Genomic DNA, 18,885 nt, shown 5'->3' with positions numbered 1-18,885 from the left:
GTTAAAAACGGAAGAATTAAGTGGACCTTGATGTAGTTTGATGTAGACAGATGTTAATTAGTCATAGAAAACGTTTAGATGTTGAATTATGATGAATTTGGGGTCTGGGTAGTGAGAATTCGAGTGCTGAGATGTGTTGCAGAGCTCCGACAGAACCCTGTTCTGTCATCGCTCGCAACTGCGAGCGTTCCCATTCGCACCTGCGAGCAAACCCGTTGAGCTCGCAACTGCGAGTAGTTTTACTCGCCACTGCGAGTGCCCCTTTTTAGCTCGCCACTGCGAGCAATGTTGTCCGCCACTGCGAGTTCCCCGTTGAGCTCGCCACTGCGAGTTGATTAGCTCGCAACTGCGAGTTAGTGCAGAACAGACCTGATGTGGTGCGAAATTGTGTCCCTTCGCCCGTTCCTTTGATGAGTTAGTTTCTGATGTTTATATTATAGATGATGTTGCTAATTACGATGTTCCAGTGATGCTGTTTGATGTAAGGAACTGATGTGGATCATTTGTTAATTAATTTAACATTAAAAATGAAGATTGTTGCATTTAGAGTCGAGTTGTTGCATAGTCGGCGATGGGGGCTTAATGCCTGACAGGTTTTTATGACCTTAGCGATGGGGGCTTAATGCCTGACGGTCCAAATATGACCTTAGCGATGGGGGCTTAATGCCCTGGTGGTACCACATGCATGTTGTTGTTGTCTAAGTAGTTGTTGTTGTTGTTGTTGCATTGTAGAGTCATCATAACTAAAAATAAATGATGAATGCTGTGATGATGTTGCTGTTTTGATGCTGTTGTTGCTGTTCCATTAATTATAATGATGTAAATGGAGTAAATTAAGATGAATATGTTACCCTTGAATGACTATGAAGTTGTGGTTACTTGACCTCGTTAAATGATGATTAAATGATGATATTAATGTTAAGATATATGCTGTTGGTTATCTTTTATGAATTATTATTTGTTTTTAATGAATGTGAAATCTCACCCCTTCTGCGTATATGTTGCCTCGACCGTGGGTAATGTGCAGGTAATAAAGACTAGCTGTGTTCGTGAGTAGACTCCTCACTTCGTGTCGTCTAGGATGCTCTGATACGTAACGGGATGGGGGTGTCTGATGATTGTTTTCCTTGTTACGTATTTTATTTAATAAATGTTGAACATTTTATGAAGACTAATTGAGATGTTAAGTTGTGGCCTTTGTGCCAAGATTTTATGTGACGTTGCGAACTAAATTTCCGCTGCATTTGATTATTGAATTTTATAAAGATAGGTTGCTTAAATAAATAGTATTTTCCCATTATTATATTTGTTGTTAAATGATGTATTGATGTATGTGATGCTCCGTTATGTTGATGAACTCTGATAATTTTAACGAAATTTTTAAGTTGGGAAAACGGGGTGTTACAGCCTCATCAGAAGCCATTTCACCAGAAGCTGAAGATCAACTGAATTTGAGAAATTCAAGGATTCAAGAGCTGTGTCAAGGATCGAAATTCATCAAAGGACAACATAAGATCAGTGGAATTTTGCAACGGTCATTTCAAAGGTGTTTGAAGACATGTGGTTGCAATTTTGGACGAAAGCGTTGACATTGTACGAACTGTACAACCACCTTCTCCACTACTCTGTTTTGTGTCCACGCTACAAGACAAGAAAACAGCTCCAGAATACGGCTTCGCCTGCATAGATGTTCCTTTGGATAAGGAATGGATTTCAAATTGGTTCTTCATAGGACAACAACCAAATCAGGCAAAAGATCATTGGTGAAAGATCAAGCTTCAACAACGACTCTTTGATGTGCTGGCAATTTCACAACGTCTCTTTCACACCTCTATATAAAGGAGTGAAGACTTAAAGATTTGGTAATGCTGAACGAAAGACTCACAACATTCTTACAAGTGCCAAACCTCTGCTGAAATTGTTCTGCATTCACTTAGAATTTCTGTGTCTCAAAGTTTCATCTTAGAAATTCTTAAGTTATTGAGTCTGTATCTAATTTGTATTGTGAGCACCTCTGATTGTATATCAAGTGTTCAACCTTAAACAATTTTCTGTGTAATTTTGTTTAGTTAGAAGTCTCTTGCAGTTGTGCTTGAGCAGGGAAGTCTCTTGATTGTGTTCTTGAGCATAGGAAGACTCTTGCAAAGTGTGCTTGAGCAAAGGAAGTCTCTTGCAGGTGTGCTTGAGCAATTGTAATCAGATATTACTCTTAGTGAAATCTCCTTGGAAGTGCAAGGGGGACTGGACTACTTCCGGATTGTGGAAGGAACCAGTATAATTGCTTTGTGTCGTTCTTCTTCTCTCTCTCTCTGTTTTATTCCGCTGCATTTAGATTCTGATTACCACTTCAGAAGCTGTCTCACTTAGCTTTTGACCAGTGTGTTCAGTTTTTAGGAGAAACGAAGAATTTTCCAAAATACAATTCAACCCCCCTTCTTGTGTTTTTCTCACCTTCACACGCTACCATAGAAGATTTTGATTTTATGTTAACTAATTAGTTGTATCTTAGAGATATCCATGTTACCATATTAGTGGCTATACATTTCTGACTTTTATGCTATATATACATAAATTTTTTATGATTTTTTTTGAAGGAATACACTTTTTATTATATATGTTTAAGTTTTATTTGATAAATAATAGTCTCAATTTTACTGTGCCAAAAACATATATTTTTCCCATAGAAAAATTACATTAAATTAATAAAAAACGCTATCTATAAAAATAAAATAAAAAAAAATCCGACAAAAAAAAATTAATGCTTTTCCTAGCGCTTTTTTCCTGTATAAAGCGCTTTCTAAACCTAGTGTTACATAGCGTTTTAAAACAAAAAATGTTGTCTTTTACTAGTGCATGCATTATTTATAACCTCATTTAGATGGCGTTTATTGTAACGCCCATTTCGATTATTTAATTATTTTAATGAGTTTTAGAATATATTTATATGATTAGTGTGATTTATAAGATTTATGTGATTTATATGATTTTAGAGAAATTTATGAGACGTTGTGACTTATTTTATTGTTTAATAAAATAAGATTCGAAAATAAAATAAATATTAAGTTGTGGGGTTATTTTGTGTAGAAATATATATGTTATTTAGTGTAGAAATATATTTGTTATTTTGTGTGGAAATATATATGTTATCTGGTGTAGAAATATATTTGTTATTCAGTGAAGAGATATATTTGTTATTTGGTGTATTAATATTATTAAGTGGGAGAGATATATATTTAATTTAGAAATAAATAAGATTATGAGGAAAAGAGTAATTTTGAGGTGTAAGAGAAATTAGATGAGGGGTTATTAATAAGAGAAGTTAGGTTTAGAAAGACATAGAACGTACGATCAGTTTTTGGAGAAAACAAGGTTTAGAGAGAAGAGAAGAGAAGAGAAGAGAAGAGAAGAGAAGACAAAGAGAAGAGAGAAGAGGCTGCACAAATTGTTAAGGTAAGGGTGAGACTAGCATACAATTCTATTATGTGTATGATTCTAATGATTAGATTTAACGGGTTGTAGGAAGAGTTTTGTGAGGATTGAGGAATTAGGGTTTTAAGTGAAGAATTGAGGATTAACCGATGAAAAGTTGTTAGATTGATGTAGAAACTGTGTACAGACCTTAGATAATCCATAGGATGATTATTGGATGTAGTTTTGAGGTTAGAACCATGGAATTGGATGAGATGTCGGTGAGTTTAAGAATTAGGGTTTAAGAATTGTAATAGGTTGTTAATAGATTTGAGAACCCTTTGAATTTGCACACAGTAGGTTGATGAATAATTAGTGTTCTAATGATAGGGTAATCATAGGGTAATGATTAGGGTCAAGTTTGGAGAGTATTGGATCGAAAACGGAGTCGAAAAGATTTCCCCAAGGCGAAATCGCAGCTGAACTGTGATTTTGCTGTCAGTGTGCAAAATGCGTTTTTATTGTCTCAGTTTGACAAGTTTAAGTTCCGAACTGGGTTTAGGTGTAAACACGAAAGTTGTAGGTATGGATGTTAGCTTTCTAATGCCGTTGGTTTGACTTCAAAAGGATTTATAGAACTTGAGTTATGGTCAAATTACTGTACGTAGGTCACAGTGAATTTTTATGGACTTCTGCACAACTTTTCCGAATTTAAAATGAAAACTGGTATTGATCGATACAGAATTGGTCTTAGGCGTAAACATGAAAGTTTTAGATAATTTTGTTAGCTTTCCAGTGGCTTTGGTTTGACTTGAAAATGATGTTTGGTCTTTGAGTTATGATGAAAATACTACAAGGAGGTCTTAACAAAATTGTACAGTGACAGCATTCTCTGTTCCATGTTTTTGCGTTTTGTTCATATGTTTCTGTTTTGAATTGATCTTTGTTGTAAATATGAAAGTTTTTGATAATTGTGATATCTTTCCAGTAGCTTTGGTTTGGCATGAAAATATATTGTGGATAATTTATTAAGTCTTTACAAAGATGCATGATGAATTGTTGATGTTTGAATACGATGTTATATGATGAATTGTTGATGTTTAAGCACGATGTTATATGATATTGTTTATGATTGATGAATATGAAATTATGATGTGAAGTCATTGTCGTTGTCGTTACCACAGTTGTCGTCAATGTCTTCAAAGTTGTAAGTTGTTTGTCGATGTCGTTGAAGTTGTTAAGTCGTCGAGTCGTCATGAAGTCGTCAAGTTGTTAAGATGTTATGTTGTCAGGATGTTAAGATGTCATAGATGTTCATGAAGTTTCTAAGATGTAAGTTGTCGAGTCCATGCATACTCATTTAAAGATGAGGGCTTATGCCCTGGAGCTTTTGCTCAACCAGAGACGAGGGCTCATGCCCTAGGAGCTTTTGCTCAATAGCGACGAGGGCTTATGCCCTAGGAGTATATTTATGCTCACAAGCGACGAGGGCTTATGCCCTAGATTGGTACCACATGCATTTTCATTTTCATGATGATTCAAGATGATTTAAGACGATAAGAGTTGCATAGTCGAGTCAAGATGATTTAAGACGAAGAGTTGCATAGTCGAGTCGAGTCGTTAAGTTATGAAGTTTAAAGAAGTATCTAATGATGAATTATTATGATGTTTTAAGATGATGATTGATTATGATGTTTAAGATGATGAATGATTATGAAGTTGTTTATGATGAATGATTATGAAGTTGTTTATGATGAATGGTTATGAAGTTGTTTATGATGATTGATTATGAAGTGATTTATGATATGATGCTATATGAATTATGATATGATGCTATATGATTTATGATATGATGTCTATGTTATTAAATGATGATATGTGATGATGTCTATGATTATTAATTGATGATATGTGATGATGCTTTTATGAATAAATTTATGATGATATATGATGACGTTTATGTTTGTACTTATGATGCTATAAGATGATGCCTTATGATTATATTTATGAAGATATATGATGATGTTTATGATTGTATTTTTGATGATGTATGATGAAGTTTATGACTAATGTAGGAAGATTAAAGATGCTAGTTAATGAAGTTTAAGATGTTAGATATAATTGTTGAATTATATGGCTAATATTATTGTTTTGTGAAATCTCACCCCTTCTGCTTGAAAATGTTGCTCTTCGTATGTGTAACTTGCAGGTAACCAAGATTAGTTGCGGTCGTGAGTGGACTCCTCACAAGTGTGTCTTAGGTGCTCTGATACGTAACAGGATGGGAATTTGTTATTGCTTTCTGTTCCTTACGTATTATTTAAGAAGTTTTCATGAATTATTATCGAACTAAGTTGCTTTGAGATTTTATGTTGAGGCCCTTGTGCCAAAGATTATTTAAGATGTTGAAATAATTTCCGATGCGAAGTTTTAGATATTACATTGTTCGATTTTGAAGGATAAATTATTATTTATTCCATTTATGATTTTTAAGAAGTGTAGCATTCCGTTTAAGTTGTTAAACTCTGATTTTTATTAAGAAATTTTTACGTTGGGAAAACGGGGTGTTACATTTATTATTGAAAGCGCTATCTAAGGAGAACCTCTGCTAGCGCTTTTTGACAAAAAGCACTATTTAAACCCTGCTTTAGATAGCGTTTTATACAAAAAAAAGCGCTATATTACCTTTACCAGTGTCATTTACAGAAGCACTTGAAAAGTGCTAGCTAAAGCAAAACAAAAGCGCTATATAAGCTCATTTTTGTAGTAGTGGATACACGTGAATTTACTTAAAAGTACGGACCAAAAATGGTGATGAAAAATATTTGAGGGGCTAAAACTTGATAGAAAAATTATAGAGGTACTAAAAATCAAAATTTGAAAATTTTATGGGGACGAAAAACTTATTTAACCCTTAAAATAAAGACTATCTTTGTCCTAATTAGAAGACTCCTTTTAATTTATTCCTTTTTACAAGACCTTCTTTGAATTTAAAATGCATTGATTATTTCTTTACTAACTTACCTCTAATTACTTTATATCTTTTATGCAATAGGTCATAAAAACTCTAATATAGACATTAACTAATTTTCTCTCTATTTTGAAGGATAAATTTGTAAAACAATATCAATTATCAACAAATTTGATATCACAAACAACTTTTTTAATTCACACGATTTACTCGAGATCTTATATTTAAGGCTAGAAGTAATAAGTTGTATTAGTTGTCATAGATTGTTGGGTTAAATATGTTTTTTGTCCCTATAAATATACCAACCTTTTGTTTTAGTCCCTCAAAAGTTTTTCTTCAACTTTTCGTCTCTATAAAATTTTCAATCACTACTTTTGGTCCCTATTTTGAAGTAAATTTTTGTATTTTTTAATGAAATTGTGCATAAATGTGTAAAATATTGTAAAAATCAATATTGTAAAAATCTATCCAAAAAAAATTAGAATTTTTTAACAAAACATAAATTAAATATGAATTTTTAACCACAAAAAATATAAAAATTCATATTTAATTCATGTTTTGTTAAAAAATCTATTTTTTTTTAGAGATTCTTATAATATTATAAATTTTTCTGCAAGATTTCATTCAAAAATATGAATTGTACATATGAGTTTACTTTAAAAGAGGGACCAAAAGTGAAGATGAAATTTTTTTGAGGGACTAAAAGTTGAAGAATTTTTTTAGAGGGAGTAAAACAAAAAATTGACATATTTATAAGGACAAAAAACATATTTAACCCTAGATTGTTTAACCTTCTACATTCTCCACAATTTCCGTCCTCTGTGAACTCAAAATAGACACTAATTAAATAATAAAATGAGCAAAATAACACAAAAAAAATATTCAGCGCAGAAAAACCTTCTCAAAGTGAGAAAAAAAACCTAGGAATTCATAGGCCACTTAAACTTTCATCGTAGGGATAATTAATGGGAACACAAAAACTTCATATCTAAGTGGATATAATTTTTCCCACAAAAAATTCTCTATGATCTATTTTGCTATCTCTCTTAAGTAAAGCTCTCTTGTGCAAGTGTATGCTTCTTGCTTCTTCTTCGTGTTGATGCTATGTATTGTATGTGCTTCCAAGGTCCTGTTTATTGGAGAGGAGAATTTCATGCAATATGATATTTGTCATCTACGGGCATTTTACGATTTACTTTAGAAAGTCTTTTATATATGGTCACGACCCCAAATCAAAAATATTTGGAAACAATCACATGAAATAAAAACAATTAAAACAAAAATAATTTAGTCTCATCATTTAGCATCATTTAATTTTATATCTTCTAATTTTTATTTTATTTTATGTGAGAATACCTAAATATTTTTTTATTTGGGACCGCAAAAGACTTACTCTTATGCAACACACACCAGATTACAAACATGCAACTCTCTACTTTGCATTACATACAAATGTAATTTTCTTCACATGCACCATGACCATGAGACAATGGCTGGAAACAACACCTTCTTCAAATTAAGGTTCTAATCTTCTTCCACTAAATTCTTATGCATCATCTTCTTCGCATTTCTTATGCCACAACTAATCTGCACAAAGCAGGACCGCAAAATTTTCTTTGGACGAACGTGTGAATTAGAAATACTAGAAACAGAAACAAAAAATAATACCAAATACGTACCTGCATAAAGCTGTATACGTACGTGATCACGGGAAAAAGCCAATATAAAAGAGATTTTAGTTCACAAGTGTAAAAACACATTTCCCTATAGGACATGCAAATCAGTGACCCAAATAGACTCATTTATCATCATCACTGCCACAATCACATGTCAACATTATTAGCTCTCAAAAGCAAAAAAAACAAAAACAACATCGTGACAGTGTCACCTACCCAAATCAAAACCTAATCACAAATGATTTGGTTACAACTAAGTTTCAAAAAAAATTATTTTCTAATTTGAAGTAAAGTTGATAACAACTCATACCTTGCCCGAATTGTCTACCATATTAGATTTAATTAGCACACTTTAGTTAATCTACTATCCACACTACTGCTAGAAATTCTTTTATAAATTAAATTTCTAGCAGCATATGCATAACATAACCAACAAAAAATGATGCCTCTAAGATCATATTTGATTATTGTACTAATTGCTGTTTTATTTTCATTCACATATTCTGCAATTGATACTACTAAACATGAAGAAAAATTTCCTACAATGTCTCTATAGTTATTCACATAACTCCACTTCAATGTCTAAAGTTGTGTACACAAAAACCAATTCCTCTTACTCATCAATACTCCAATTTACCACTCAAAATCTCAGATTTGCATCCAAAACAACACCAAAACCTCTTGTCATTATCACACCTAAACAAATTTCCCAAATTCAAACAACCATAATCTGTTCCCAAAACCACGGCCTGCAGATTCGAATCCGAAGCGGCGGCCACGACTTCGAGGGTCGGTCCTATGTTTCTGAAGTCCCATTTGTCATCATTGATCTCACATACTTCAGAGAAATTACAGTACATGTAGAAAAAAGAACTACTTGGGTTCAATCTGGTGCAACACTTGGTGAACTTTACTACACAATTAGCCGAAAAAGCCGAAATCTTGGTTTTCCTGCCGGTGCTTGTCCTACTGTAGGTGTTGGTGGACACATCAGTGGTGGTGGCTATGGAAACTTGTGTTGGATTAATTATTTAATTAATCAATTATGGATTGACAATAATCAATTATTATAAGTTGATGTCATAATATAAATTATGGTCTATTGTGTTAAGCACTAATTATATGATGAATTTGAGTGATTGAGCTTTTGTTACTAAATGGACCGTGATGGGTTGGACCATTTAGATAAGCCCAATGAGAGGTCCCTGCCCTCAGCCGTTTAGCTATTTAAACGTCATCCCATTAGACGGTTAATTATTCTGAAGTTTGGTGAGAAAACCTAGAGCTAGACGGAATGAGGGTAGTTACCCTCTCATAGTTGTCGGCGTTGTCTACGGTTATCCTTCATCAACCTAATTCAAAGGTACACAATCTCTTGTTCCTTTTTGCTATTGATGATATGTTATAATTTGTATCTAGTGATTCATGGCTAAAAACTAAAATTTTATCAATTGGTATCAGAGCCAAATAGATACAATTTATGGCTATCATTCAATCATATGAAAATTTATGAATCAATGTATCCATCCACCGATGCGCTGTGATGGTCAATATAATCTTGCTGTGTTATTGTGGTTTAAATCGTAATATTTAAATTCTACCACAACACTGATGAATGATTTCAATTGATTTATTTTGCCCTAAACAATTTTGTTGAATGAAATCTATGATCGATGTATCTTGTATCACTGTTTTGGCTTGAAATTATATGTACAGTGTATCCTTCATTCTATATGACATAATGGTTTTCGATTGAATGACAAATTGATTTTAATGGTTATTAGGCCTACGACAAAACTGGATGTTTCAATTCAGATTTGCCATTAAAACCCATTATATGATAATCCTAGTGTTACGATAACTAGATATTGAGAAATTGGTTTTATTTTCGTTTTGAGGAATACCAAGTTTAAAATCTAAGATTTCTCTCTATTAGCCTCATAATCCTCCAAATTAATATGTGGCTTCTTTTCCCTATCAACTGCCACCAAAAACCAAATCAAAGTTGTTGCCTTACGGCGAGTAGTTACAGGCCGGCAGATGCCGATCCGGGTCAAACCAAATATTTCAAAATTTATTATTATTATTTTGTGCCTGTTAATTATTAATTATTTATTTTTGATCAATTTTGGGGAATAAATTGTTTTCTAAAATATGATATTCTCTTATGGAAAGATTTCTTATTCTTATTTGGCACTACGAGAAATCTCACTCTCTCAAACTTGAGGTTAATATGTCACTGAGAGATTTTACATCCCCAATTAATTAGTAAATATTATATTAATTTGGGATAAAAATATAATTTATCTTGTACACAAAATATTCGGAAGATTTGATTTATTTTATACCCTTAAAATTTGGGATTTAAATTACTTTTAAGATCTCTAAATATTTGATGTATACTAATATGAGAATCTTATGTTCTTTTGAATCATGAATTCTTTAGATTTGAGTCTAAAATATAACACTTATGTAAATTTATTCTTTTTAAAGTGTTATAATTGTGAAAAACTCTTAGACTCAGACTTATATTCTTGCATCAAATGTCCTATCTTGCATCAAATATTCTATATTAATATATATTTTGAGATTTGTTGATACCCTCAAAATTATTTGTCGTGTCAAGAATAATTTGACTATTATACTATTCTTGATTTATGGCTTTCAAAATTTTGTCAAATCTTAAAAGGATCGTTGAGAATAATTTCTCTTCAAATCATGTATTCTCAATATTTGAGCTTAAACGGTTTTTTGAAAATTCTCTCTTATATTTACTATTGTGAATCTATAGAAGGCTCAATTTTAATGCCAAGTATAATTAATTTATATTTTACGATTTTAAATATTCTTGGCGTTATAAATATTCTAATGTAAGATATTCTTGAATTCATATTTTCTTAGCATAAAGATCCAAAGTTCACTAATTGGTCATTCTTTTGGCAACATATTTAAACTAAGACACTTGTCTTTGATTCTTGTCACAAATTGTTTTGAAGGGTCCTCATAATATTTTGTTTTTAAAATGAGTATAGTGAGTTGTATATATATGTCATCTATATTAATTGAATATAATATTGACATATTTCTCTTTAATATACATTATGCTTTCTGCTATACTCTCTAATCTAGACCCGTAATTTATTACTCTAAATTTTGTGATAAATACTATTAGTGTGTCTTGTCGCAATTAAATATTTGGATCACAATTATGTTAAACTATGTATTTTTGTATATAGTAAATAATGCATTATTGCATTTTTTATGCTAAAATTATAATGATGAATTAAAATTTGTAAGCCTCTTTGTTGTTTATCTGTTAACTATTATCAAAACAACTTATTAAGAATGGAGGCAAATTTTGAAATATGTATCATCCTTACATCTGAATTCTTATACAAATCATATTGATTTATAATTAGAGTCTCACATATGCTTATTTATAATTGCTTATTCTCTATTGATGAATATTTTTGAGATGACTATATTATAAGATATTCTCATTAAGTCATCAAAATTCAGTGACTCTAAGTATAAGGATGAATGTCACCCTCTGCGAGGTAAGTTGTTATTTAATTATTTTATCCTCTTGTGACTTATTGCTTATTATTGCACATATGAAGAAATTTAGTTCTTCTTCTCTTTTGTTGTGCAATTATGATATCCTATATAGAAGTGAAATCCTTTTTCAGAATATTCTAAACAGAACTCTGTTGTTATATACTATTTTCTTACTATAATGCTCCATTTTGTATTTGTGTTTTTTTTCTCTAATTTATAGTGGGAGTATTGAAAAATTTTATTCTAAGAGTTCTTTTCTGGATAAATTAGAAAACCATTTGACACACTTCTATTCCAAATAACAACTTTTGTTATTATACTACTTCATATAAAAAAAATTCTAAAGTCATATTTATGATGTGCTAATTTAAAATATTGTTAAGCACATTTTTCTATCATTTGAATATGACCGAAGTTGAGTAAATTTAAGTATAATTGTTTATGCATGATATTATTGTATCATATTCTCTTAAGCATAAACATTATTTATTTGTATAATTGTAATCTCACCTATCGTGGGTACAATTATGCAAATTTTGTTAAATAGATTAGCATTATATTGGTAACAGTCATACCCTATCGGTGTGTTGTTATTAATATAATTGTTATTATTCAATGTACCTAAAATGTTTATACTTATGTCAATTATAATTAGAATACTCTATCAATGTTTAAATTTTGTAAGACATAAGAATGGTACATTGTGATGATATAGTTCTTACTTATTATCGTTAAGATCCTTGAATGAGATTAATATAAGTAACTTACTTTGTTAAAAGACATGTAGAAAATTGTATAAATTTTGCAATCCAATATTATTACATTTTGAATTAAATTTCTACCTAAATGTGTTTTTTATATATATATAAATATATCGGATTGCTACTATCCCTTTGTTATGTGAGTGACGGACATACCCTATCGGTGTGACGTTACTTAACATATCATTTTGTGATAGAGAAATAGTTGAATATTTTATTTAAAATATCTTTCAAACCTTTTTAATTCAACTATCATTGTCTATTCTCTATCAAGTGGGAGAATCATTGCTATGTATTCTGTAACGTGATGGACATACCCTATCGGTATGACATTACTTAACATAATCATCCTTTTGTGGGTAAGATAGTTTAACTATCATTCTTCAACAAGTGAGAAAAATTCTACATGTCAACTAACTATATCTCATAAACAAATATATTTATTTGTTTTCATATTTTAGATATGAACTATATCTCATAAACAAATATATTTATTTGTTTTCATATTTTAGATATGAAATAGAGACTTATATTGAGGATATTAATTATGTTATTGCTATTCTTTAATACTTATGGAAGCTTATGACTATTTTCTCTTATATCCTCAATAATAATAAAATATAAGTCTTGTGTATTTCCGCTGCTTGTAACCTAATTGTTTCTCAAATTTGTGTAAGTATAATTGTAGCATTTGAGTTTTGAGTGAGTTATTAAAATTGTGAACAGAGTTTTATATCCTATTTTTAGAGACTCATCTCACTCATATGATGATAAAATTTTTTTATATAATCATCATACTCTGTCATATAACGGTTACTATGTTTATAAAATTCTGTGGAATTTTAATTGTGAAAGGAGATCTTGTGTTATAAAATTCTTAAATGAAAATTTTCGTTCTCCTTAATTGTAAATGCAGAATATGTGGTTAACTACGAAACCCAATTCTTGATAATATCTGCCATTGATAAAATATGTATTTATGGGGTTTCATATTATCTTTGAGTTACCACTTGTGTTAATAATTCTGCTATGCTCATGTGCAAAATATGTGGTTGAGTTCATGAAACTCTATTGGCTAAAATTATATAACCACTTATGTTGATGATCTTGCACTAGTAATCGAGTATCCCACTGTTGAATATTACATTATTATAATATTTTTATATCAGTGATCACTAATGAGAATCTCACTTACTCTTGTTTATATATATGTGGGATTAGTGGGAGTGTGTACACAACATTATATATTATGAGCTCAAATGAGAAATCTCACTCTTGTTTATATATATGTGAGATCAAGAGAAATGTGTACACAATATTATTCTCGTTATTGCCATATACTCTTGTGCACACTATAAAATATGGCATAGCTTAAGAGACTTTAAACTTTAGTCTCATTCTATTATATTGAGATATATATTAAAACTCTATCAATCTCAATGAGCATCATAATTGGATGCTTAAGTCAATTTTGTTGGAATATGCACAATAACCTCGTAGCATGCAAATATATATTGTGCTTCTGTTTTACCAACATTCCACATTTTATGAGGTCATAAATAGTAAGTACAAAGTATAATATCAATACTCCTATCGAGTATGATATTGTGTTCTTGTGGTACTTATAATTTGAGATAATCATAAATGTTCTTTTGTTATTGACATTCTAGTGGCCACATTAATCCACATATTTTTCTTTAAACTACGTGTCTATGTTAATCCAATTTGGGGATTATTGAATTTCCTATTTTGCTTTTATGGATTTTCATAGTCACATTTTTTTGTAAAACTTGGATTAATTGAATGTCGTAGAACATTTATCGATTTTGACTAAATGTAATTACTCTCTCTTTATAGGCTATCTCTATAAGTAATTACTATTCTTATACCTATGTGGATATATGACTTTTATGGAATTGAAAACTCATTGGCAGAACCACTAACCACAGACTTATATATACGAGTATTGTAACTCATAATGATTTGATCAAGTCTATGCTATTTTGGGTTAGTGGGAGTTTGTTATAGCATTTTTTAAAATGCTTGGGCTATTCTTTAGTGACATATTCCTTTTAATTCAAACGTGTCACTATAGATTCATCATTTGTTGGAAAAGTGAGTCTTTGATCTGTATGATTTGTTTTCCCTATCGGATTCAATTTCTGCAGCATTAAATCTTACTTCTCTTTTGAATGATTAGTGCTTTGACCATACATGTAATTTTAAATTTTTAAATTCTTTATGACAAGTGAATTTTTTTATTTTTCAGTAATTGAGTATTGTCATCCAAGTGGGAGATTGTTGGATTAATTATTTAATTAATCAATTATGGATTGACAATAATCAATTATTATAAGTTGATGTCATAATATAAATTATGGTCTATTGTGTTAAGCACTAATTATATGATGAATTTGAGTGATTGAGCTTTGTTACTAAATGGACCGTGATGGGTTGGACCATTTAGATAAGCCCAATGAGAGGTCCCTGCCCTCAGCCGTTTAGCTATTTAAACGTCATCCCATTAGACGGTTAATTATTCTGAAGTTTGGTGAGAAAACCTAGAGCTAGACGGAATGAGGGTAGTTACCCTCTCATAGTTGTCGGCGTTGTCTACGGTTATCCTTCATCAACCTAATTCAAAGGTACACAATCTCTTGTTCCTTTTTGCTATTGATGATATGTTATAATTTGTATCTAGTGATTCATGGCTAAAAACTAAAATTTTTATCAACTTGGTGCGTAAATTCGGTCTTGCAGCTGATAATATAATTGATGCTCACATAATTGATGTGAACGGTAGGTTTCTTGACAGAGAAGCAATGGGTGAGGATTCCTTTTGGGCTATTAGAGGTGGTGGAGGAGCAAGTTTTGGTGTCATAATTTCATGGAAGATTAAACTAGTTGAAGTTCCATCAAGTGTGACGGTGTTCAATGTGCCAAAAACATTGGATCAAAATGCAACAAAGCTTGTTCACAAGTGGCAGTTTGTGACAAGTACAATTGATGAAAACATAGCCATTTATGTTATCTTGCAAAGGGTAAATTCAAGTAAAAAAGGTAATTTAAATTCAACAGTACAAGCTTTATTTCAAGCCTTGTTTCTTGGAGGTGTAGATAAACTCATTCCCTTGATGGAAGAGAAGTTTCCAGAACTTGGTTTGGTTAGAGAAGATTGTATTGAGATGAGTTGGATTGAATCGGTTCTTTACCTTTATGGATTTCCGAAAGGCGAATCACTTGAAATGTTGCTCAACAGAATACAAGCTGCAAAGGACATTTTCAAAATAAAGTCTGATTTTGTGAGAATTCCCATTTCTGAAATTGGATTAGAAGGAATGTGGCGTATGTTTCATGAAGATGGTGCCAAAGATTCAATGGTGTATTTTTTTCCTTATGGTGGCATAATGGTTAATATTTCAGAGTCTGAAATTCCATTTCCACATAGATATGGAAATTTATACCAAATTCTGTACTCGGTTCATTGGCATCAAGAAAGTGATGAGGTGGAAAAAATTAAAATGAATTGGATTAGAAAACTGTATAGTTATATGGAACCTTTTGTTTCGAAGTCACCAAGAGCTGCATATATCAATTATAGAGATCTTGATATTGGTGTGAATAATAACAATGGATACACAAGTTATAAGCAAGCTAGTATTTGGGGTGTTAAGTACTTCAAGAACAACTTCGAAAGATTGGTAAAAGCGAAAACTAAAGTGGATCCTCTAAACTTCTTCAGAAATGAACAGAGTATACCTTCACATTTGTCCAAGGGACACAAATAGAATTCCTCGAAGCAGCTAAGTTCACAATAGAATAATATAATATGCTTTGTTATTTCTCTTTTATGTTGCGAGTTTAACTCAAATTAGTCAATAATAATAGTTTTCTTGTAGCGCAAGTAATTGTGTGGATACAGTTAGTTTTCTGTTATAACAACTAGTCTGTTAGTGTTTTATTTCTGTTATGCACTTGAACAATTATAACTCTTTCAAGTGTTGTATAAATTTATGACGTGAATAAGAAAATCACAACTTAGTGATTCATTGTATAAATTGATGAATGTGTTGATAGCTCTTTCTGTTATAACTTAGTGATGAAGGCAAATCAATTTAATCATTTGAATTGTGTACAATTTTAAACTCTCTAAAAATTTCAATTACACCATCCAAATATACTCTATGGGATAAAACCAAGGTGAAGTGCAGTGATGATCAAACATCAATAGGCTAACAAAATCTATATTCAGGTAAACTCAATCTATTTCTTATGAAAGCATTCAAAATAGTCGGAGGAATGCTATCCCACCGATGATAAATGTCCATTTGCAGGCCAAGATTGGCAAGCCTATCAACACATAGATTTACTTCTCTTAAATTGTGAGATATATTAAATTGCGTACTACTAGTAATAGTCATACAATTGAGCCAACAGTTTCTTAAGTTCCAAGGAACTATAGAGCGAGATTTGTAGGCCATAGTTACCAATTGTAAGCATGTTTCAATCCACAGACAATGTCAACATTTTTTGTGAGCAAACTCAATTGCTAGCATAACACCCATCAATTCAGCATAGAAAACATTATTGACATCTAGATTGCAAGCAAACTCAATTGCTAGCATAACACCCATGGCAATTTTTTCTTTGTTACATCTTTTGTTTTACGGAAATTGATTTCTCAATTTTATTTTCTGTAGCCCATACCCGCTCACCCACCTAATACGTACCAAACGTTTTCTTTTAATTCCAGTCGTGTAGCATTTTTGTACACTCATTTTTGTGCCAAACTTTTATTTATTAAAAAAAAAAATCAAATAAAAGAAAAATAACAAAGCATATTGCATTATTGTATTATGACCTTAGCTGCTGATTTCTTTGTCCCTTGAACACATGAGAGAAGGTATACTCTGTTCATTTCTGAAGAAGTTAAGAGGATCAACTTTAGTCTTCACTTTTACCAATCTTTTGAAGTTGTTCTTGAAGTACTTAACACCCCAAATACTAGCTTGCTTATAACTTGTGTAACCATTGTTATTATTCACCCCAATATCAAGATCTCTATAATTGATATATGCAGCTCTTGGTGACTTTGAAACAAAAGGTTCCATATAACTATAAAGTTTTCTAATCCAATTCATTTTCATTTTTTCCACCTCATCACTTTCTTGATGCCAATGAACTGAGTAATAAATTTGGTATAAATTTCCATATCTATGTGGAAATGGAATTTCAGACTCAAAAATTCTATCCATTATGCCACCATAAGGAAAAAATATCACCATAGCATCTTTGGCACCATCATCATGAAACATAGGCCATATTCCTTCTAATCCAATTTCAGGAATGGGAATTTTGACAAAATCAGATTTTACTTTGTAAATATCCTTTGCAGCTAGTGTTCTGTTGAGCAACGTTTCAAGTGGTTCGTCTTTCGGAAACCCATAAAGGTAAAGAACCGATTCAACCCAACTCATCTCAACACAATCTTCTCTAACCAAACCAAGCTCAGGAAACTTCTCTTGCATCAAGTGTATGAGCTTATCTACACCTCCAAGAAACAAGGCTTGAAATATAGCTTGTACTGTTGACTTTGACTTACCTTTTATACTTGAATTTACCCTTTGTAAGATAACAGTAATTTCTAAGTTTTCATCAATTCTACTTGTCAAAAACTGCCACTTGTGAATAAGCTTTGTTGCATTTTGTTCCAATGTTTTTGGAACATTAAAGACTGTCACAATTGATGGAACTTGAACAAGTTTAATCTTCCATGAAATTATGACTCCAAAACTTGCTCCTCCACCACCTCTAATAGCCCAAAACAAATCTTCACCCATTGCTTCTCTGTCAAGAAACCTACCCTTCACATCAATTATGTGAGCATCAATTATATTATCAGCTGCAAGACCGAATTTACGAACCAAGGTTCCATAGCCGCCGCCACTGATGTGTCCACCAACACCTATAGTAGGACATTCACCACCCGGAAAACCAAGATTTTGGTTTTTTCGGTAAATTGTGTAGTAAAGTTCACCAATTGTTGCACCAGATTGAACCCAAGCTGTTCTGCTTTCTACATCTACTTCAATTTCTCTGAAGTTTGTGAGATCAAGGATGATAAATGGGACTTCAGAAACATAGGACCGACCCTCAAAGTCATGGCCACCGCTTCGGATTCGAATCTGCAGGTTATGGATTTGTGAACAAATTATGGTTGTTTGAATATGGGAAATCTGTTTAGGTGTGATAATGACAAGAGGTTTAGGTGTTGTGTTGGATGCAAATCTGAGATTTTGAGTTGTAAATTTGAGTATTGATGAGTAAGAGGAATTGGCTTTGGTGTACACAACTTCAGAGAATGAAGTTGAGTTATGTGAATAACTATAGAGACACTGAAGGAAATTTTTTTCATGTGTACGAGTATCAATTGCAGAAGATGTATATGAAAATAAGAGAGCAATTAGTAGAATAGTAAAATATAAGTTTAGAGGCATCATTTTTTGTTAGT

General features: G+C 31.6%; 1 protein-coding gene and 1 pseudogene across 2 annotated transcripts; one reads left to right on the top strand and one right to left on the bottom strand.

Moving 5' to 3' along the window:
• The first annotated feature begins 8,434 nt into the window (after nucleotides 1-8,434).
• On the top strand, nucleotides 8,435-16,458 carry LOC146932785 (tetrahydroberberine oxidase-like). The gene is made up of 2 exons (XM_085704527.1): nucleotides 8,435-9,077; nucleotides 15,110-16,458. The coding sequence occupies exons 1-2, from the start codon at nucleotides 8,580-8,582 to the stop codon at nucleotides 16,160-16,162; spliced, it is 1,551 nt and encodes a 516-aa protein (XP_085560653.1). The 5' UTR covers nucleotides 8,435-8,579; the 3' UTR covers nucleotides 16,163-16,458.
• A 693-nt stretch (nucleotides 16,459-17,151) lies between these two features.
• LOC146932784 (tetrahydroberberine oxidase pseudogene) lies at nucleotides 17,152-18,885 on the bottom strand (annotated as a pseudogene). The gene has a single exon (XR_015007268.1). The product of XR_015007268.1 is annotated as a tetrahydroberberine oxidase pseudogene (transcript).

This window comes from Medicago sativa, chromosome 4 (assembly GCF_051527215.1).
Source record: "Medicago sativa cultivar Bolivia chromosome 4, Bolivia_mono, whole genome shotgun sequence".
Classification (NCBI taxonomy): domain Eukaryota; kingdom Viridiplantae; phylum Streptophyta; class Magnoliopsida; order Fabales; family Fabaceae; genus Medicago; species Medicago sativa.
The sequence above is the reverse complement of the archived record's forward strand: the minus strand, read 5'-3'. Positions and strand labels throughout refer to the sequence as shown.

Coding starts and splice junctions, on each gene's coding strand:
- LOC146932785 (XM_085704527.1), top strand. CDS start 8,580: ATGAAGAAAAATTTCCTACAATGTCTCTATAGTTATTCACATAACTCC. Junction 9,078..15,109: donor GCTATGGAAACTTGTGTTGG/ATTAATTATTTA, acceptor ATTTTTATCAAC/TTGGTGCGTAAATTCGGTCT.